The 22,968-nt window shown below is 39.5% G+C and overlaps 1 protein-coding gene across 1 annotated transcript in view; it reads right to left on the bottom strand.

Annotated features, from left to right (window-relative positions):
• ERBB4 (erb-b2 receptor tyrosine kinase 4) overlaps window positions 1-22,968 on the bottom strand; it is a 422,209-nt gene that overhangs the window by 201,678 nt on the left and 197,563 nt on the right. The window contains exon 5 of the mRNA XM_062001955.1: window positions 15,682-15,816. Within this exon, the coding sequence (XP_061857939.1) occupies window positions 15,682-15,816 (135 nt within the window). The remainder of the gene's footprint in view (window positions 1-15,681; window positions 15,817-22,968) is intronic.

The raw sequence follows: 22,968 nt of genomic DNA, 5'->3' as shown, positions 1-22,968 counted from the left end.
TAGCCTATCTACAACAGACTGATACTGAAGTGTAAGTAAACACAGCCAAAATAAGGTGATTGTGATGGGTATAAGACATGGTTGTAAGCAGCCTTTTTACTTATCCAATGCTCTAAAGTAATTGATTAACTATCAAAATAACTATAAATCATTTATTAGCTCCCATAAGCTACTTATAAGATCATCCTTCACCTACAAAATTCACTGCTGCGAAATTGCTAGATGTCACATAGATGTTTCTAGACATAACTGGGCCTAAAGCCCAAGAACATTCAGGCATACTCTGCAGTAAGAGTCTGAATCTCTTCTGTCCATTGCTTAAATGAGGCAAAAGGTTTAAATACGCTTGTGTGTTGTTTTTCTAGGCAGCTAGAACTCCTTAGTTTCATGTAAGAGATAATACAATCAAAATATAATTCAAACACCACAGCACAGCATTAACGAGAATTAAAGATACTATTGTTGTGATGGATTGTTCTGCCTTTATCAAGCTGTAATGCTTTCCCTGTCCTTGTCTGACTATTCCTATTGTCACACAGTCATTCATTCACATTTTCTTTGTTAAGTAAAAATCATTTCGCATTTTCTACCAGCCCTGTGCTAACCTTCAGATTTCTTCTACTGATTTGAAAGTTAATTACCTAACAGACTCACACTTCTCAGGATTTCCTTTCTTTATGGCAGGAGACGTATTCATTGGTAGAGAAAGTAAAACTTTTTGTAAAGAAAGTATCTTATAGAAATATCTAGTGGTTTTTTTCTCTTCCTCTCTGTAGACGTGTTATTGGATACAGAAATCTAAGGGTCAATTCCTTTACTATTATCAAACTATGTTGCTTTCACTGATGTCAGGTGAGTTCAGCTGGGGATGTAGCACCAAATACTTTTCCAGCATAGGATTATTGCCATCAAATTCAGACTTTTCTTTAACAAGCTGTTTAAACATCTGCACCGATATTGTTACTTTTGTGGTAAATGGCAGCATTTCAACTGTCCTTTCTGTCCCATGTCTGTATTGTTACTTCTACCCCAAAGTCTCTACGGCCAATAAAGATACCCTGCACAAATGTTAACAGGAACCCTTTACTGTGAAAACTTGCATAGTGTTCATTGATGATGAATACTCACTGCGGAAAAGCACAACACCTTTTGTCAAGGCCTTCTCTGCTTCTCCCCCTACCCTGCAGTGAATGGACTGGGAGTGCACAAGCAGCTGGGAGGGAGCATGGCCACAATAGCTGACCCCAACTAGTCATGGGGCTGTTCCATAGCACTGGCTGTCATGCCCAGTATGTAAGCGGGGGGCACCTGACCAAGAAGGACCAAGCACTGCTCAGGTCAGTGAGCGGTCAGCAATTCCATTGGGCATCATTTAGAGGGGTTTTTTTTTCCTTTTTTAATGTATTTTTTTTTCCCCACATGTTATATTGCTTTTCACTAATGCTATTTCATTATTAATATTACAGTTTATTTCATTTTAGCTAATGAACTGGTCTTATTTCAACCCTTGCTAATTTACTTTTTTTCCTACTAATTCTCCTCTCCATCCCATCGGGAGGGGTGGGAAGATGGGTGAGGAGTGAGCAAGCAGCTGCATGTTGCTTAGTTGTTAGTTGGGGTTAAGCTAGGACAGAGTGCTACCACCATCCACAAACCAAAGTTTTCTGGTGCATGCTCCTTGATTACCAGGTGTGTGTGTCTGGAGACCACAGGATTCAATAATGGTGAAAGCAAATTCCCTCTAATGATCACTTCCAGCAGGGACTTCTAACTCTGCCATTCAACACCTCTATCTTCCCCTCATCTTCCTTAGTAGATAAGAAGAAAGGCGCACAAATGGAGAGGGACTCATGCACAGGCAACTGAAAAGAAACTGCCATGGGAAATAGGTCTGGGAAATTAAAACAGTCCAAGAGATATGCCCTGAAAGACAGGCACAGAAAAAGATACAGGAATAGTGCGAGGGAGAGGGAACAGAGATAAAACTCAGCCAGCACTGAAGAAAACAAAACCTGAATACTGAAGGGGGATGCATATTCTTGAATAGCATGGACTGGAGACAACCCTCACATGCGCACAAGGACCAGGGATCTGTTGAGAACTGAAATTAGAGTATCGCTGGACACGCTGGTGGCAGACAGTTTTGATTTTAAAAGAGATTGGCCACCAGAGGTAAAAGAATAAATGGAAAGTCAAGAAGAGCATGTCAGCAGCACCAAACAGGCTCGGGCTGGTGGATTCATATCTATCGCTGACAGCTCTGAGCTGATAGGAAGCTCACTGTAACGTTATTTCAGCTGCTACAGAAAAATGTCTTCAGGGCACAGTAATGACTACAGAAAGGGACCTGAGGAGGGTAATGAAGACACTGGTTATTTTTGTCTGCCTGTAACAGACAGGACTGGTAAGGTTGCATGACTCGATGCATTAATTGGAAGTTTAGTCATCCACACAAAATAAAAACCTTTACATACACACAGTCTAAAACTTTACACTGATTAAGCAATTAGGAGCTATTAATTATCACTGCTTATAGCTGTTAGCACAGAGCAGTGTAAGTGAATTTCCCCCACTGTGGTGGTGAATTAGTTCTAATCAGCATCAAATGACTTTCTGAACACACACACAGAGAGGGATCTTGAGCAAATGGGGAGGCACAGCCAGAAGGCTAAAAAGATAGGTCAAATCATACCTGCTGCTTTGCATGCTTATCAAGAAAAAGCCCTCAGAAATCTTTTATTCTAATCATTGTATTAAAAACCCATATATTCCCCTGTAGTAAGCCACAGATAACTACCCATCCTCACACACTTGCAGCAGGACCTCTGGTCCTGAACAGCAGAGCAGCTTGGTCCTTGTCTAACAGTGGCCTACACTGGGCTCAAAATGAAACACCCTCGCTCATATGGACCATCCTCAAAGCACACAGATCACAGCTACTCTGAACTCCCACAAAACATAGGCTTAGCTCTTATTTCCCTTTTCATCTGTGTAGAAGTAGAGGGTGATGTTCCACCATCTGTAGATGTTAACACTCAAGCAGTATGTGAGGTTATGCATCGTGCTTTCTCTTTTGCTTACTGTCATAAAGACTTTCACTTCTCAGGATGGCAACCCAAGAAACAGTCTGCAGGCTGTTCTCTGGAAGGGGAGAGAACAGAGCTGGTAGACATCCCTCTGATGACAGCTCTCCCAATGAACATGGGGAGCTCAATAGTCCTGAAGAGAGAGCACTGGACACAGCATGCAACCATTCTTGGGTTCTCTCTTAACAGCTCAGTGGTTTGGATCACTGGAGAAAGGGTACATCTAAGGATCAGTCACTGCCTCTAGGACTGTTTCTGTATCTGACCTGATGATTAGTTAACACTCAGAACTTCAACAAGAGTAGAAGAGACCTCCAATCCTGGGCAGTTTCCACTGGGAGATGTGATGTACCGATTTGAATGGCTTCTGGCAAGGTAGGAGACTGAACCCAGCACCCCTACCCCTCACCCTTCTGGGGAACTCCCAAGCTGCTAAAGTGTTTCATAAAAGGGGACACAAGTCTCTCTTATTATGGAAATTTTGAGTGTGAGCATGTCTGTGAGGTGAAGGCAGCAGGCAACTGAAGATTCCCAGCAGATGGAAAACATAAGAAAAAAACACCTCTTTTATGGCTTTATATTCGTTTCAGCATTTGCCCCTGGTTTGCTTCTGTCAGGTACTAATTTAATGGGCTCCCTCCTTGGCACATGGATGTCCAGAAGCAGACGAATATCCTATCTAAGAAGCAGCCATTGCAATACCAAATGCTGCAATGCCCACATCCCTCCTTGCCCTAGGATACTGCCCATTACCTCTCATCCAGCAGCACTTTGTTTTGGCTCACAGCAACAGATGCTTCTGTTTGTTCAGTGACAACATGTGAAATTAAAAAACACAAACAAGCCAAGTAGCAGCAATTCTGAGCACAGCAATCAGATGTGCACCCATATCAGTGCCTGTATTGAATATTAAGCCAGATACCTGTCTTTAGGTGCAGCAGCCAGCGTACATCATCTTGGCTGAACACCAAAGGATGCAGCTGCAGGCTTCTTTTTTGGACACAATGTGTATCACTAGGTGAGAAATCTCTGCACTATTAGAGGAGATTTTCAAAGGAGGTTCTCAACAAAGACACACTGAAAAGTAAGTGCTAAAGCTGTGGGTGTTCTTGTGCTTGTTTAATACCAACTCCTCCACCCTTCAAACAGATCAACTCAGTCAATACCACATAAGTCAAAATAATGTCCTGCAATAATGTTCCTGTGATGCTGCCAAAGTGGTAATAAAGTTCCAATAGAGGGGCATACAGTTTTCATTTTTTTAGACAAAGTAATAACCTCGAAGAAAGGAAATGAGAATTTGAAATTGAAGTGGCTTTTAACATTCATTTTACTTTTTCTTGATGTTATGTAATATTACTAGAGTCTGGCTAGGTGTAGTTAAATGTGCCAATGTTTTAAATAACTTTTGACTCAATTAGATGGAAATACTATAAAAGAACTCCCCATTCCCACAAAATCTAGAATGAAATTTTAGATAAACTTTGGATAAATGTCATAACATACTTATTCAAATGTAATTGTTTATTCAGAATGTATTTCTGACTATTCAAAACAAAACTCATTATTACAAAACTATATTTGGCCAAAGCCCATTCTCTGTTGGAAAATAATGCTTGGACATATACTCTGATGCTTGGATTCAGCATTTGCTATACACAAATATTCAATGGAAATAATCACACAAACACATTTTAGACTACAACTTTTTGGATAATCTTTAGCTATCAGCGATCTGCACAGAAGTGATGCTGTGGACATTCTGTGACTATCATGTAGGCATAAGACAATTAATTTGGTATTAAGTTGTTTTCATATGTAGCAATTTGTGTAAAAATACTTGAAAACCCTAGAGCAAGTATCTTCTTCTGCAAATATTACCAACACTACTTCTGTATCAGAACACTTCACTGATGATGGCTTTTATGAGTTTTTGAAAGTAATTTATAAGTTCCTATAAGAAAGGCAGAAAGAAAATTTTTAGATGCAAAAGCTCCTTTGAATACTGGCCCAAGGAGACGGGAACATGGCCAACCTACACATAGGGAAAGAAAGTGTGAGAGACTCTTTTTTTCCCTCTTCTTTTTTGTTTTGCTACTTCCAACACCTTGTCTGTTGCTTATCAGACAGAAACTTCCCTTCTAATCACTCAGCTTCATTTGAAGTCATAGCACTGTCCTCTCCCCTGCAGGAGGTGTGAAGGGATCAGAGAGAAGCCTCCAAAACAGCCCTGAGTTTCAGCAGACAATCAGCCAGGCTGTCCACAAAAGTAGGACAGGAACATTAGTGACAGTTCTGAGAATTTTTGCCGAAACAGGCATATGTAAAAAACTCTCACATATATGATAGCAATAAAGGCTTGGAGTGGGTTTGTGTTTTATGCAAGCAACAGAATGGTCTGTCAAGAGAAGCTCATCATGATGTCAGCTAGTCCCAACTTGCATCCACCCACTGTCACTGAGTGACACACCCTCGGGCCCTGCACAGCAGCACCAACCAAGCTCACTTGAGCTGGTGGCTGGGACGTGCATCTTGCGGATCTAACAACAGCTAACTTCAGAAGGGTGGGAGGCACACAGCAGCTTCAAAACCAGTAGGTACAATTAAGCTGTTGATTTTATAGTCTTTCTTTTCTTTCACTTTCCCTAAGCAGCTCTTCAAAGACAGCTAGCTAGAGCTACTGGAGCTTGCTGTGAAAGACCAGTTCTACTCACCCACTCACTACAAATCTGCCAATTGCCATTCAATTAGACTATTTTAAATATTTGGAGTATTTAGAGTTTATTTCTTACTCTCAAGAAACACTAATGTTTGTGATAAGGCAAATTGCTTATAATGGAAAGGGATGCTTTCATTTAAACTTAAAGTCCCTCCCCTGTGCAATATACTGCTTTAACATCAATCTGCTTATAAACAGGTGGTATTCAGTAATACCTCACACACATGCAGGTTGCCATTAAAACATAAGCCTTCATCAACAGTTACCACACACTACTACATGGAGCATTACTTAAATTCTGTAGCTACAGAACTAGTGCCATTTTGTAGTACTTTTATATGTTAGCATGGTAACTTGTGGTACTTGGTGGGTGACTTTCAACCTTTAACTTATCTAAGAAGGAAGGAAGATATTCAGTAAAACAGGTCAGTATTTTGGCAGGGAGGGGGTTAGTTTTGGTGATGGGTATTTTCTGTTTACCTTTTTGAAAAGAAAACGTTTGCCCATGTTAGAGGGTTCTTCAGAAACAGTTAATGCTGGCTTTCTCAGCACCCTCCTTTCTGTAAACACAACTCCTAAAGATCCCTGGCTTTGTAACAGTTCCCTTGCAAGATCCCTGTATTAGGCTCTGGCAGCCTAAGGAGCTCTGTCCCTCCCAGCATTGTTTATTTGTATTAGCTAGATACACTTGTCTTCATTACTTACATTTTATAAAGTGAGCTGAACTGTTAGAGGCATTGTATTTCCATTAAATGTTATGCCTGTGTTTCAAAACTGCTTCAAGGGCATTTGCCAATTGACAAATCCCTTCTGAAAATGTTGGCTGAAGGTATTTATTAGGAAACTAGACTGATTCCCTTTATCTAAAAAGCACTGTTTTGAGTGGACGAAAACATCATAGGCAACTTCAAGCAGTTCAGCTTGCCATGTTAATGCAAAACAAGTTTGTTGTATCACTGGGTTTCACGTATTCCTCCATCTTCAGTTACATATATGATTGTCAAAGCTATTCTTTAAAATTAATTTATTCTGTTACTGTATTTGTCTTACAATTCCAGCTAAATAAATAAATTTTGTCCTGATTAGAGATTATTTAATGGCAGGGCACTTAGGGACATGGTTTAGTTGTGGATGTGGCAGTGCTGGGTTAACGGTTGGACTTGATCATCTTTTTCAACCTAAATAATTCTATGATTCTATGTAAAGCAATTGCCACATATGCTGAATAAAAAGTGGTTGTGGGACTTTTCTGGCTGTCTATATCCGATTGAGGTACACATTTTTTTTCCAGCTGAGATATCCATGAAACCGTAACTGCTGCTAAAATGCAAAGCTGCAAGCTCTTGAACTGTGTTCTGCATGGAAAAAGCTTTCACAAAATGGTTTTAGTTATTTGTGGCTTTTTATCAAAAAGAACAGCTTCTCCTCCTGGCCTTCCCGTGGTGACACTGGCAGCAGGGAATATATTCTGTACCGAGACCACTTCTCTGCAGAAACCCTGTTTGCTGGTCTCCAAACATACATTTGAAATGTTAATTGATCTTGAAGTAATAACCTCAATGAAAGGTTATAATTTAACAAACTCTGCAATAAAAAATGTCTTCAGGGTACACTTTCTGGAATGCTATTTTCACTGTAGGTAGTTTCAAATTTAGATGTACACCAGAAATGATACACTAGCTATTCTGAAAGTTGGCTTTAAGGGTGAATTAGTCACTTCCCTCTTTTCTTCTCTCTTCTCTCTGCTGTTACTATGGCCTTTGGTAGAACAAAAGCCTTGTGCTTTGAAAAACACAAAATGTTTTCATGGGAGTAACTGGACAAAACACAGATATCTCACCTGTGGCACTGAGGGCTGGGGGTTTGATTTACCCATATTCATCGTTTACACATAATTGTCTCCTGTTACGGGAGCACCCACTGGTCTAAATGAAAGTTTTCCTTGCCCTTACATCTACACTGCATTTAACTGTCCCAAATCTCTACTAATAGGTGGAAGACTGTGACCCAAGACTCTGCACTTCACCATTGTGGCTTCCTGGTGGTAGCAGGACTGGTCCTCCCCAAGAATCTGGTTTGGTTGGTCCTGCTGGAAACCCTGGTGTGCACATATGTACTGTTTATAGACAATTTAGCAACAGTGTAACTGAGCACTGTTGGAAGGCTGAGACTGCTTGGGAGAGATTGCAAGTACCCATGGAACTCCTGTTTTTCATAACTATCATATAGTTACTTCAGAAATAAATACTCAATTGTTTTACCTGAGTATAAATTCCCAGATAGGTTACCATATCTAAATATGATCCTTTTCTAATATTGTGATTACTGACACAAAAAATGAGTTACTGTAAAGAATTACAAGGTCACTACTGAATGTGAAACTAACAGACCTGTCAGATCTCATTCTGCAGCTGCAACAAATGGCTGAACACACATTCACCCACGTCTCTTGCAAGAAACTCCAAACGCAGGCTGTTAACACCCAGTGGACAATAAAGCTTGTTGCTTAGGCAAAATTCCATGCAAATATCACCTTCTGCTTTTTATGAAACACACTACAAGAATAAACTATGTATGCTGAAACACATGTACACCTATCCACATCACTGATTTACTCCTATACCAATTTAAAAAACAAATAAAATAAGGAGCTTTTGGGTCTGATAGAAAGGGTAATTTCTACTAAACCAAATTAGAACAGAATTATCCCCATTTCTGAAATATTTTAAAGAAGTATCTTTTTAGAAACTCCTTTTGATAGCAAGTGGAAAACTTGCCCTGAAATAGAACAGGGAACATTGCCTTGCAAAGTTGTAGTTATGAGGTCTGACAGGTAACAGGTTAAACCAAATAAAGCAACTTACAAAGACAGAGAAAACGAATGAAACAAATAAGGAGCCAACGCTGACTCACATCAACCAAATACATACTGTACAGAGATAAGGATGTCAAACTGAACTACAATGCTTCCATACAATGCTACACCCAGATAAGGTCCATCACAATCCAGATTGCCTGCACCAGGACAAGAGAGAGATGACCTCATAGGCAACTGTGCATTTGGCTAGTCCATTTCCTTTACTTTAATTAAAATAAAGCACTGGCTAAATAGTAAACATTTTATTAGATTTGTCAGTATGTTTCAATATTAATAAAACACAAAAAATACATTAAGAGCCAGTTAATTGGAGGCTCTCCAAAAGTAGCTGTAAATGAGCAATTATAATACAATTGAGGTGTGGTTCCCCACTGAATGTTGTAGGACTGGTGCTTTTTAATATTCCAGCCAAAGGTTTACAAATTACTTAAAATATCACAAGCAATAAAACATAGAGATGATGGGATGGCTGAAATCCCAGCAAATTACAGTGAAGAGCAGCCAGTAGCCAGAGAGCAAACCAGGCTGGCAGGTAAGCTGGAGTCACTCACACCAAATGTCTTTTATGCAGCCAAACATAAGATTGCATGTTTCAGAATACAGGCTACATTTTCTGGAAACCAGGCAGACTGGTATTTTAAAAGTACACAGATGTCAGAACTGCCTGAATACTAGATTGCTCATGTGACACTGAAACCAAAGGATACAATTTTAACTTCTACAGGATATTGGTTAAATCAGTAGTAAAGCACTTGGGTTTCCACCTTCTAAACGCACATTATAAAATACAGGTATTTTATGCTGACAAGCAACTAAAATTATTCTGGGTCTGGGAAAAAAATTCTTCACTGTAAGAGAAGTGAGACCCTCTATGTGTTTAGCTCATGAAAAAAAAGATCAGGAGGTGAGCTGATTACAAGGTACATGCCATTTCTGCAAGGAGAAAATGCTAGCAGCAAAAACTCTTCAAGCTAGCTGGAGAAGGTACAAGATGCAACAACATCTGTCAAGACCCTTCAAATGAGAACTAAAGGCAGTCAGTAGTATTTCTTTCAGTACTAGGGAAGAAACAAACTTCTTCAGGCCTGCAAATGTGAGAGCAGTGCCAGGAGAGAGTAGAGAAGATGAAATCACTGTGGCTGGGGCTGTTTCTGAAACTCCAAGCTGGACTGGAAGATGCACTAGGTTAGGAAAGCTCTCGAGCTCAATTCCAGGTGAGAAGATGATGCTTCAGGGTCTCTGCATGCAGGAAATCAAAGCTAATGATGCTTTAAGGCTTTTTTTGCCTTTGAGAAAAAATAAATCTGTGAATCAACAGGTAAAAAAGAGGGAAGACATTTTAAAGCACTATTTCCCCTGAATACATCATGTTATTTATCCAATCATAGGCACATAGCTGAGGATGGAGCCTTTTCTTCCTATGCATCACAAAACAATGTAGAAGTGCTTCTGCACAGCTCAGAACTTGGATGTTTTTACACTACTGGGTGCAGTTAGATACAAAGCAATGACAGAGAAATACTGTGTTACGAACAGCAAGTAACTGAAGTTGTTCTGCTTGAAAAAATGTCTTGCCATAAGTACCAGCTTTTTCACAGCTGAGAGGGGCTCAGTTGAATAGCCAGATCAAGTTAAGGGAAATTTTTCCACAAATCTCACCACACTTCAGAGACTGAGTAGAAGTTTCAGTTCAAGAGACTACAAAATGGGCTTACTTTCCACTCATTTTTCACAAATCTGGGCACAAGCCAAAGTGCAGTTCTGCATTTTTCTTGCATAATTTCTTAAAAAGCAGGATTCTTTTTTTTCTAAACTTGCAAATGCAAAGTAATTTTTAAATCTTTATTACCCAAACAGTTATGCACCATGAACATGCAACGGTATTGTTTCAATATTTTTAAATGCACCATTGATTTATTTGAACTTATGTTATTAGCTATGGAAGTGACCTCAACACAGTAACTCAAACCCTCCAGGCTTTTCTGTGAAACAAAATCTGTAAGCAAAGCTACACTGAAAATTCAGGTTTAATACTACAGTCCCTGTTAAAGCCTGAAAAGCAGCTCATTTGGCACAGTGTGGGGCTAGCCCAGTTCCTGTTAACAACAAAACCAAAGAGAACATAAAGGACATAGATGAAAGTAGGTGAGTTTTCACTGGACTTTGCCTAAATCTGGCCAGAGAATAGTTGTCTATCAATCTAGAGGCATTTTAGGCAAGAAGTATACCATAGTTCCTGCTTTATTTCTTGCACCATTGCTGGGAACTACACCTCGAGTTTCTATCTGTGAAGGACAGAACTCTACCTCTCCAGTTAAGTGACTAAATCTAACAAGCAGGTGTGGTAAGAGGGCAATATGCTCTTGCAAAGCCTGTCTTTAGTGTGCTTGGTTAATGCTTGAATTCATGGGTTATTTTTGGAAGGAGAGAAAACAGATTTTCATCACTGAAGAAACAAATTCAGTAACATATACCTAAAGGGAAAATTTTGTTCCTTACACAGTTAAGCCCTTCTGGGATCTCTACCACAAGGTGCCCAGCTCAATAAACCCCAGGCTGATGGCACTGAAATCATTTAAATGGAAGAGAAGGCTGCTTTCAAATTACAATTAATGTTAAAAGCTTCAGCTACAAGACAACAGGATGGGAAGGCTCTGCAAACAGTATATACTAGCATTATTTTAGCATACAAGTCAAAATGCCAGGCACAGAGGTATTTGTCCTTGGAAAGTTGAAGTAAGCATAGTCCCTGGTGCAGCATTTGTTTATTCCATTTCAGCAGTACATACTGAGCTCTGTGCCAGCACCCACCGGCTATATTTATCTGAACAGTAAGCCCATGTAACTCAAAGGCCACTAACACAAGATTTTCTGCATGTATCAGAACATGAAGCAAGGGGTAGAATGCATTTCAGGCTAAAGAAAAAAGAAGCAGCACTTAGAAATACTGCAGATACAGGAATCTTATCATTGTGGTTAAGATGCCATGGCCTTTTCAACTGGCTTCTTAATGCTGATGTGACAATAAAAGCTTGTGAAGAAGGGAATTGGAAAAGCTTTATTCCCGGAGTTCACTGGCCATATTCTCTTCTGTCTAGCACTGATGTAAAGAAAGGGTATTGCCAGATTTGGCAGATCCAAGGTAGGAAAGGAGCGTGAGAAGCGGGGAACTGATTTAATTTCAAAGCATCTTCATTTCACTCCATTCTTTTGTCTTCCTCCGCTGCTGATTGCCTTGTAGCAGCGGGGAGGGTTGCAAGTGAAATTATCTCTGAAGTGGGACCGTTATCAGGTCTTCTGTCTGGCTGGGGAAGGAGCAACACTGGCAGCTTGCAAGATCAGCTCTATCATTGGAGATGATTACAAGGAGCACGGTTGAGCCCTCAGTGCACGTGCACCTGATGTGCAGATGCTCCCAGTACTACAGTATGTTCATATTCACCTGCTGCAGTCCTCTCTCTGGTATAGGCACAAACCTGCAAGTGCTGGGCTCTTTTCTGAAGGTGTGCTCTTTTTCCTTTGGCCATGTAGATACCTTGGGAGAGATTTTATGTCTGCTACTGCTGGCAGGAAATAATGCCAACAATGCCAAAACGTCAAACTATGGGTTAGGCTTTAGGACCTGTTGGCATGATGAAGTATCTGATTGTGACACTCATGGTAGTTTGCAGCCCATAAAATATTCTCTGTCAGGTAGTCCCAGTGAGACAGCCTTAAAAATTCCTGAGGGATAAGTTACTTTCCAGCCCTGCCAGTCCTGGCTAAACATGGCTCATAGGCCAACACATCCACCCAGGTCCTAAATGATCATACATCTATACAGACTTTCATAAAATACTACTAGTGCAGACTTTGTTGAGCTTGACACATAAGGTTCGGTTGGTTTATATTTCCAGATTGATGCAGCCTCTTGGATCGACCTTCTCCCTTTTAGTTACTGCTGAGCAGTGCTTGCACAGCATCAAGGCCTTTTCTGCTTCTTTCCCTGCCCAATCAGTGAGAGGACTGGAGGTGCACAAGCAGCAGCTGGGAGGGAGCACGGCCAGGACAGATGACCCAAACTAGCCTCAAGGCAATTCCATAGCACAGTACAACATGACTAGTATATGTAAACTGGAGAGAGTTGGCTAGAATCGGCCAATTGCTGCTCAGGAATTGGTGAGCAACTGTATTAGGCACCACATGCTTTATTTTTTCTCTTTTTAAAAAATTTCCTTTTTGGGGAGTTATATTCCATTTCATTGTGATTATATATTTTATTATAATTATATTTTTACTTCATTTTAGTAAATTCTTACTTCGATCCATGAGTTTTAATTTTTTTTCCCCCTTATTCTCCTCCCCATCTCACTGGGAGGGAGTAGCTGCAGTGAGTGAGTGGCTGCATTGATGCTTAGTGGTTGGCTGAGGTTAAACCATGACAATCCCTTTTTGGGACCAAACGTGGGTTGAGATCATGACAGATCTGCACAAAGTCTGCTAGAACAAAGTAATGTTAAGGGACTTACACAGGACATCCAGTTTTTAGCAATAAAATGGCAAGATGGATGGCGTCACATCCCAATGGATGTGATCAACAAAACTGCAGCCATGTTTCCTCCAACTAGTAAAAAGGAAAAGAGCTTTCTTTTTTTTTTTACTTTTTGGAGAATGGATATTCCAAACTATGGTCCAATTGAAAGCTCTCTCTATCAAGTGCCTTGGAAGAAGACGAATTTTAAATGAGGCCCTGAAGCATTTGAACAAATTTAAAGGAAATTGATCATGCAGTGGCACTTATGCCAGTCCTTAAGGACAAGATACTAAAAATATGCTCTACACTGCAGCTGGGGAGAATGGCCCTATCTGGAGCCTCTGGCAGAAAGCACTTGGGGAGCCCCGAGGCTTTCTGTGCAACAGGGTTCAGATTTTCACCTATGCAAGCTGTGAAGGAGAACTGGTTTGGATTGGCTAATTTAATTCAATTTCACAGGACTCATGAATAGTATTAACATGGAATCCAGTTTATTGAAGAAGACTTATGTTTATTAAATTAAATACAGATTACCTGTGCTCTGCTCCAACCCACATAAGGAAAAATAAAGTAAAATTTGGGTGGCTATCTTAACAAATAGGCCATGGTACAGAGCTGTCAATCACCATTGAAATAATGCCGTTTATCAGGTTTATCATGCATAAATGGCAAAGCACAAATTGTTCCTTTCCCCTGTTTCAAAACAATTCTAATGGAATGAAAAAAATATTTTAAAAAACCTGGAGTCAGGTACATACATTCTTTCATCTTGCTGGGGGAGGTACTTTTTGCTTTTATTACTCTCAGGGTGTGATTCCGCAAGTGTTCAGCATTGCTCTTGTTTTGATTCCTCTGGAGTCACCAGTAAAACTTTTGGTTTAGATTGTATTGATGTTGTTTGCTTTTTTAAAAGAGCTTATTACCTTGGTGCTGCAGAAGCGTGTGTCTTGAAGAACTGGCAAAGGTTAAAAGAAAACCCAGCAACAGAACAAAAAGAGTAACAACCAAGTCTTTTTCTTGTGGAAGTAATGACTCATAAAAAGGTACAGGCATTCTCTAACCTTCAAAGGTTTTATCAGTTCTACTTAGAACTGATCATCACCAGCGATGAGGGTTTTTAATATGCAAATAAGATAACTGGTTGCATGATAACTATGTCAGGTTTCCAGCCAAAATGCAGAAGAGATGAAGAGGCTCTGCTTCAGAGTTTGAAGATTGAAGGGCCTCAGCTCCAGAATTGGAAGACAGAGGAGCAGTGGAGTTGGGCAGGCTCCTGGAGAAAGATGTCTATCAAGTAAATGTTCTCTGGTTTTGAGGGTTGCAGTTGAGGTATTAAAAAACTAGTTGGCCTTATTTAAAATGTATTATAACACAATGCACTTGCTTAAAACCAAGTTGCTGCTTAGAAATCATGGGGTCTCTTCAAATGATCTGTACCCAGGATATTTTTTTATCTTTTTAAATTCCTAGCATAACAACTGAAGAACTGAAACTATTTTTTGGCTGTGGCAGAAGCTAAAGAGGCAATCAGTCAATTATACATTCTTGAGGGACATTTTAGGCTAAGGTAAGCAATCCAGAATGTCCCTGTGTCCAGAATGCTCAGAACAAGACATCTGCTGGGGTGTCACTTCTGACATCAGATATAAGCTTCTTCCCAGCCTATAACCGAATTTCAATGTTGCTAGATCCTGAGGGTACTGTTTAATAGCATGACATGCACCTGAATGCACTTTACTGTATTACAGAATATTTTATCTAAACGTTTTGGATCACTGTCACCACCACTCACTAGAATTCATTACTGCTATAGGAATCGTCAAAATACTACTAAAGATTAAAAACTCAAGGGAAGGGAAATAGAGAAACGGATCAAACAAATGAATCAAAGTACATAGGCACTCCAAGTTTGAAATTGAGAGCATTAAAATAGAGAGAACATATTGAAACCAGAGGAATAGTAGCTATATTTTGAAGAGCACTCCAACCTCTCTCTTCCAAATTCTCTCGCTTCCAGATACACACAAGACAACAGGATAACTATTTCTTTGAAGTTCATTTCTTGTCTGAAGTCAGAATATTGGTGAGCTTGTACCATAATTACTCCAGATGCCATAGACAAACCATTGTGCTCAAGGACCAGCCTGAGCACCAGGAACAAACGCAAAGCAAACAATAATATCTGTGCTTCCATGGTAGCACAGGGGCTTTAGCAATAAATAGAAAAAAAGATATGCAGAAGAGAGAAAACCAATGAGAGAAAATGCAGAAAATGTATGATGTTCACAAACATTCTCTATAGATGACATGTTTTTAAGATTAGACTAAGTGTTCCTACAAGTAATGTACAAACTTTGATATTGAAGACTGCAGGGAAAACTTACAAATACAATTGTCCGTAACAGGGGATCAGAATAAACTTACGGTTATATTTACAGTTTCATGCGGAGCAGACAACAAGGATGAGAATAAAACTGGTACTTACATCCTGAGCTGCCATTCGTTGGAACTAAAGTGAAGTTGGAGGCCCAGGGGTTACGCACAATATCCTGCCAATGAATGGTGTCTGCGAAGCAAAGAAATTTGTTCTGGCCAACGTACACCCCTCCATTCAGTATTTCTGCATAAAAGAACAAAAGAATATACTTGTAAGACTTGAGACATACAGCTGATTAAATCTATTGCTGCTCTGTGTACTGGAGAGGGCAGGAAATCTAAACATAAAAAAATTTCTCACTGTAATCTCATTTACTACTCTGAAAACTAGAGGGCAAGTAGCTTATAGTATTTGTAAACAGGAACCATTTACTAATATACAGAGAAACCTGATGAAGCCAGCCATACAGTTGCTAGATGAGTTACTGGGTTTACTTGTTGTTCCAGTGCAATCCAGTATAGAACAGTACTGTTACTTGTGGGAGACATAACCTTCAAGACTTACCTGACTTAAAAACACAAGCAACCAACCATCCTACGCTGTATGTCATTAATACATATGATTGTTTAAAACACACAATAAACTAAGGTGCTTTGCTGGGGTAGGAATGTTCTGAGTCCACAGTAGATGAGAAGGGCTTTAGGCATCATAATGTCTGGAGAAGCACGTTTTCTGCTCAGACTGTACTGTTGTAACACAGTGATCCAAAATACTCAAATACTTAATATTTATGATCCAAATCTCAAATACTATGATCTAAAAATCACCACTGACACGCCTTGCTGGAAGCTTTGAAGAGAAGGTTTCTGAGCAGATGAAAGTTGGGCATTTTTTAAAATATTCATGTTTATATCAGTTGCTTGTTTTCCTCTCTCTAAACAGTTGTTTTGCCAAATCTCAACAAGAAAATGAGATTACAGTTGTTGGTTGTAGCAATAGGGTTCCCTCTGGAGCAATAACTGGGGGTTTTTACCCTCTAAACTCTTGCTCAAACTCACAATTTCTCTACTTAACGTTACTCTCATATATCCAAAGCAGAGGACAATCCATGTGACTTTCATTAAAGTTAACTGGAGCGATGCAGCTAAAACCTGCACTGCTTGGTGTCAGAGATTCAAGCATCAGCAAAGAAATGTTGAAGGTTAGTTACTAATGGCACCTTAGAATGACATTAAGTGGTGCTATACAGCCAGTGTCACACTTCTCACAGAGACATTCAGAGTAAATCTTGACTATGGTGGCAATGATTAAGGTCATCTGATAGTCCTCATCTCCCAAGAAAACCTTTAAAAGTTGTAATGGGAATGCTAATGTTGATAAACATGAGGAAGGAATTATTGCATATTTTTTTAAAAAAACTCAGGGTTTACAGGCCACAGCATGTAGAGGAGGTAGTCCCAAGAAAATAATGTATTAAATAAAGGATCATCTGTACATACATCCTTCCACCATATTAATCAGTTCAGAGGATTACTATTTCTTAGAAACCTCTGGTTTAAAAGCTTGGCTTTGCATTGAAAAGGAGCTTAAAAATGAAAGCAATAATAATAATCTGATACAGAAGATAGTCCAAATTAGAGCGATAGCAATGATCTGTACGTATGATATTATTATGATCCCTGAAAAAAACCCATACAGTATCTGTTAGCAATTCTGCTCTGGGAAAAAGTGGGACTTAGAACTTGAAAACCTGAGTAGTGAAGGTTTCTCTGTGTTGTCCCAGCTATACAGAATCACCTAATCCATTATGACCCAGATTTTTATTAAAAATTATATGTAATAAGACATGACAAATTGTAAAATTAATAAGTAAAATTCATAGCTTCTTAAACACTTGCACATGATTCCAAATAATGTCACTATCAGCTGGCACATCTGAACATCTGCCACTGGCATAATTTCTGGCTTTTAGAGCATTCACTCATGACAATACCTATCAAATTTTCTTTTCTGATAGGAACTTTGATGCATTCCAGTAAAGCAGGCAGCATCTCACTCTAAAAGTATTTCTAATAGTTTCAATTTGTGGAGAAAGACATTTTTTCAGCATATAAGAAACCAAAAAATGTCCTCTCTGTTCTGCAAGGAAAGCTGACAGCTTTCTGTGTGATTTACTAAAAGCAAACATGGCAAATGCTCTGACTTTCCTCATCACTGAATAACTGTTCTTCCTACTGCCTTTCCTCAAAAACATGATGCAGTTATCTTTATTTGCCCTGCACTCTGCCATTTTTCACAGGTGACGGGATTAAAGTTTAGAGGTCTCTTCATAGAGTGACACGCTAATAAACCTGAAACAATATCAAAGATGGGCTCTTACAGATATTAAATAACCCTGAGTTCAAAGTTTATTCCAATCTTTTAAAGTACTTATGTTTAACTCTCTCTGCTCTGTGGTATCCGGATTCATTCCCTTTCTACCTTCCCATGCCACCTGCTATCCTGCCTTTCTTTATGCTGAGTCCTTGGCATGTGTAAATCAGTACAGATGCACTTACTTCACTGACTTAAACACAAATGCATTTTGCACTTCTCTGCCCTCTCTTAGCAAGAACAATGCCTGGAAAGACCTAATAAACCCTGTTACATGTTAAGCAAATGAAGCACAAATGTAATCAATATACAATAGAGTTACTGTATAATGAACTCATCATCATAAAGTCATCATGTCATTTTAATTTACGGCACTGAAAGTGAGAGATAAAGTTGAACAATAACAGGAGGAGAAAGGTAGATATCTCCACCTATACAGACAAGCTAGCAAAGGGAGACAAGGCAATTTTGTCTTCTAAACCAGTATTTTGTGACACTGGAAAATTGGTAGTCTAAGTGCAACATTGCTGCCTGTGACAGGAGGCAGAGTGCTAGGCTCTATCAGCTGTTTCCTGAAATACCTACTGTGCCACACTGACAGCAAACATAACTATTGGACTTCTACACTGCTTATGGACACAGAGTTAACAAAGCGGAATTTGAAGAACAAGTCCCACTAGTTTTCATTGAGAAAAGAGTTCCTAAAAGTGTCGACAATTTTGGATGCCTTCCTGTAGGTAGTGATGGCTACACATAAGAGTACCATTATCCTCCATTTTGGCACCAGGGCTGGTGCTCTGGGCAGAGGAGTAACTCCAAGATCTTGCCACTTGCTTCTAAAGTGAATGTAAAATCTTATAATCTTTTTTATTAGAGCTACTTTAATGGCTTGAAAGAAGTATAACTATGTAACTAAAGTTATAAGAAATTAAATCAGCAAGTGCACTTGCCACTGACTTCTGTCATTATTTTGTGTATTGCTGCCAAATGATTGTGGGGAACTGGTGTCTGCCTATTATTAAAATTCTATTAAATGGTTATTTATTCAGGAAGCTAAATCAGAAATGCATTATCTGTTATATCTGCTATTTTCTTGCTTCCATTATCCCAGTGATGAAGCAGAACCATTACCACATATTTTTGGTAACTTATGGTAATGCATACAGTACTTAACAAAACTAACAGAAGAAATGGAAACATGGAGGTCTCAGGCAATCATGGAGCTTCCCTTTCCATGAAGTGACAAAGAATACAGGTATATCACACACAATATATACTAAGTCTGCTAAGCTCAAAAAGGTGCTAGATTCATAATATCTAAAAGAAAGAGTTTGACTGGAAGAATGAAAAAATATTCCCAGCCACCAGAAGCTTCAGATTGCTGTAAATAAGGCAAAGGGATGCTAGCTCTGAAAGTGTGTTGCCTGTCTATACAGGAGGTGGAAAGAACTCTTCTTCTCCCATCTATTAAAAGGGCATTTTCTTCAGATGTCTTTCTCTTATGTACAGTGTAATCCCTCATGGTCTGCTATTTAATTTCTAATGTGGATTAAATTGCCAAAACATGTTCATCTTCCACAATGTATCCTGAAGTGCAAGTAACTCATGCCTGTTATTATGCAGTGGGGGCTGTAGGCACCTATTTAGCAGTAGAATCTGGTTCTAAAATAGTTATAAAAATTGTTATAAAATTGCTATTGCTATTCAATTTTGCAAACTAAAAGCTCTTCTGTGGTGCTATGAAGCCAGCTGGCACAATGAATTGGAAGAAGGCATAGCAAGAGGGAAATAAACTATCTCTAAAGTGCAAAGAGAAAGGTGAAGGAGTTAATTAGGAAATCCCGTGGGGCATTTCTACTGTAACCGCTTCAAAAGTAAACCAGAAGATATCTTATACTGTCAAAACGGATCATCTGCTAAGGAAATTGCTGTCTTTTACACTACACAGGTATACTCTACACATATGTATTCTATAATGTATGTTGATGATACCTTAATTTCCAAGGTCAGTCTTCACTAGAGCTGAAGCATCTTTGCACGCTCACAGTGCTGCATCTTCACCACCATCACCCAGGTGATGGGGATCTGTTGTCAGATACTGTATCACTCTCAAAACACTGCAATATTTCACCCAAGATGCTGAATGCTTTATCTGAAAATGGCTTTGGCCTGGAAATTTCATGTCAAGCCAAGTCTTTTGATCTCTTAGCACAGCTGATTGCTGATGACCCACAGGGAAAGCACTTCAAGTCCATCATTAATAAGCTATGTCTTAAAGGGTAATGAGAACTGGGTGTTTTAGGAGACAATAGCTCATCCATCATCAATCAAGATCTGAAGTTTTTATACAGATGATTAAAGAAGAGTTGGACTGTGTAAAATTGAAATGTCACATTTGTATTGGGAGATGGGGGGAGCTTGGTAATGAAAATGAGAGTTTTCACCTTCTCCATTTCAGTTCAATGACCATACTCAAAAGCTCATGGATGTGGAATCTCTGTACCAGCTAGAAGCCCCAGACAGCCTTCGATCTCAATTATATAATTTGAAGTAAAGATTATTTGGGTCATTAGCTGGAAGTCAGTTTCAAGGCTTGATGGTAACAGCAAGATATTCTTTATTTCTATCAAAAGCAATCAGTGTTATGTGCAGCCTGCGGGTCTGTACTTCCAACTGTTCAATAACTAAGAACACTGGATTGTAGCACCTGAGCATAAATCTTCCAAATCCAGCTACCTATTTTACTGCTTAAATAAAAATGGAGTAATTTGATTACCTTTCACTGAGTTTGATGGGGTACCCTTTTCACCATTTCACGGAAAATGTGTGAGCAGATGGGCTCACAAAGTCCTTTCAAGTCATTTTAGCTACTTCATTAAAGGACAATAGGCTCTGGTCAACTCTTTCTTTACTGATCTCTCCAAAGGGAATATCTGTTTCATAAGCAAGTTCAGCCCTATTGAACCATCTCGAAGACATTTGTACCTGCTCACTTTATTCCTCTGTCCGTGCATGACCTGAATTCTTCCTTCACACAGACTTATTAAAATTAAGACACCAAATCTTTTAGCTGTTTATTTTGCAAAAGGAAACAACACTGCAGATTGTCCCAGCTCTTTGCGGTAAACATGCCAGAGTTACACAACAGATATTCCACGACTTCCTTATTCTCAGAGAAGTGCAGGTCAGTGGGCAAGTCTATGTCAGGATACTGAGCTCCATTTCACCTTGCACCCTGAGCAGTTACTGAGACCACCAGGCACATAAAATGAAGCCACATGGCCCCAAAGGGTTCAACGCATGGAGAAAGTAATCCAAAATAATATGGAAGAGAGTAGAAACAGATGAATCAAAGAAGTAACACACAAAACTCCTCACTCATCCAAAAGGGAAGAAAACAGTTGGCTATAAACTGGATTTAAGATGTGCTTTTCACAACAAATAGTCCTGTTCTTAAGTATACTTTTTTTACTCAATATACTTGGCTTATTCTATAGGAATTTTTTTACAAGGGTGCATGATGATAGTTTTCCTATCAGGGGAAATGGCTTTAAACAGAAAAAGGGTAATTTAGATTAAATGTAAGGAAGAAATTCTTCCCTGTGAGGGAGGTGAGGCAATGGCACCAGTTGCCCAGAGAGGCTATGGATGCCCCATCCCTGCCAATGTTCAAGGCCAGGTTGGATGGAGCTTTGAGCAACCTGGTCTAGCAGAAGATGTCTCTGCCCATGGCATGAGGTTTGGAATGAGATGAAGGGTGATGACACAGCAGGCTGCAGAAGCAGAGCCAGTAGGTGTGGGAAGTGATGATTCCCATCTGCTGGACACTCATCAAGATGCATCTGAAGCACTGGGTCTATTTTTGGCACTTCTATGCAATGCAGCTCTTGCCAAACTACAAGAAGGTCCAGAGAAAGACCGCTATGATGGTTAGAGGCTGGAGAACTTGTCTCATGAAGAGAGATGAGCAGACCTGGGCTTGTCAAGCCTGAGGAAGAGATGACTAGGGAGGAGGGAGACCTGCCTTTACCTAAAGGAGTGCTACAGGGGAATACAGAGCCAGATTCTTCTCAGAGCACAGAGCTGAATGACACGAGGCAATGGGTATAAGCTACAACACATGAGCTTAGTTGTCCATCAAGGTTAAACCACAACACAACCTAAATTACTTTAAACTTCTACAATTATTGATCTACTGCCACAGTACTTAAAACACTCCATAAGCAACACATTCTCTCAATTTTTATAAAAGCATACTTAATTTTAAAATTTATCTACTGATACACATTTCGTGATGCAAAATACACATCTGGAAGATAACATGTATTTAAAAGCATGTCGTGTGTGTATAAAGAAATGCTACAGTATTTGGAATACAGAACCTATGTCACTACTGCTGTCCCCATTTCATGCAAAGAGGACATCTGGTTTAAGAATCGTTGTAGCTTTCAGTATAAAAGAATTGCTGCCCTTCGATCTTTTGATTTCTGTTAGCAGAAAGAAAACTGCATTCATTTAAGTCATTGTAATGAATCAATGATGAGTTTCAAATTATTGTCTATGGAGAGCATGACACATCACAAGTTCATCCCAGAAGGCACACTCTTGAGCTCAGTAAGAGCAGCAATATGCCAAGAGTCAGAAATGAGCAGTCATTTCATTCACAGGAGCCATGACTTAACACTCAGGTAGCACTTGATGGGGATATCTGGATCTCAGTTAGGAGCAACCATGTGTTCAGGAAGAGGTGAGCATTTCTGCTTCTTTAGTGAGTGCTCTGGTTACACGCCATTGTTTGGCTGTGCATACCTTTCAGTTGTTCCAAAATCCATACACTCTGAGCATGCATTTCAGCAAAGAGTCACAGTGGCGGGCATGTGATCATCCATGAGTTACTAAAAACTGCTGAATCTGAAATAAACCATATCTCTTGTGCCTTTTTTTTAATTCTTCAGCAAAAAGCCAGCAGGAGGTGGTGATGGGGAGATGGTATGCAGTGCACTGAGTCCACCAAGAGAGCAA

Source organism: Colius striatus, chromosome 9, assembly GCF_028858725.1.
Source record: "Colius striatus isolate bColStr4 chromosome 9, bColStr4.1.hap1, whole genome shotgun sequence".
Classification (NCBI taxonomy): Eukaryota; Metazoa; Chordata; class Aves; order Coliiformes; family Coliidae; genus Colius; species Colius striatus.
The sequence above is the reverse complement of the archived record's forward strand: the minus strand, read 5'-3'. Positions and strand labels throughout refer to the sequence as shown.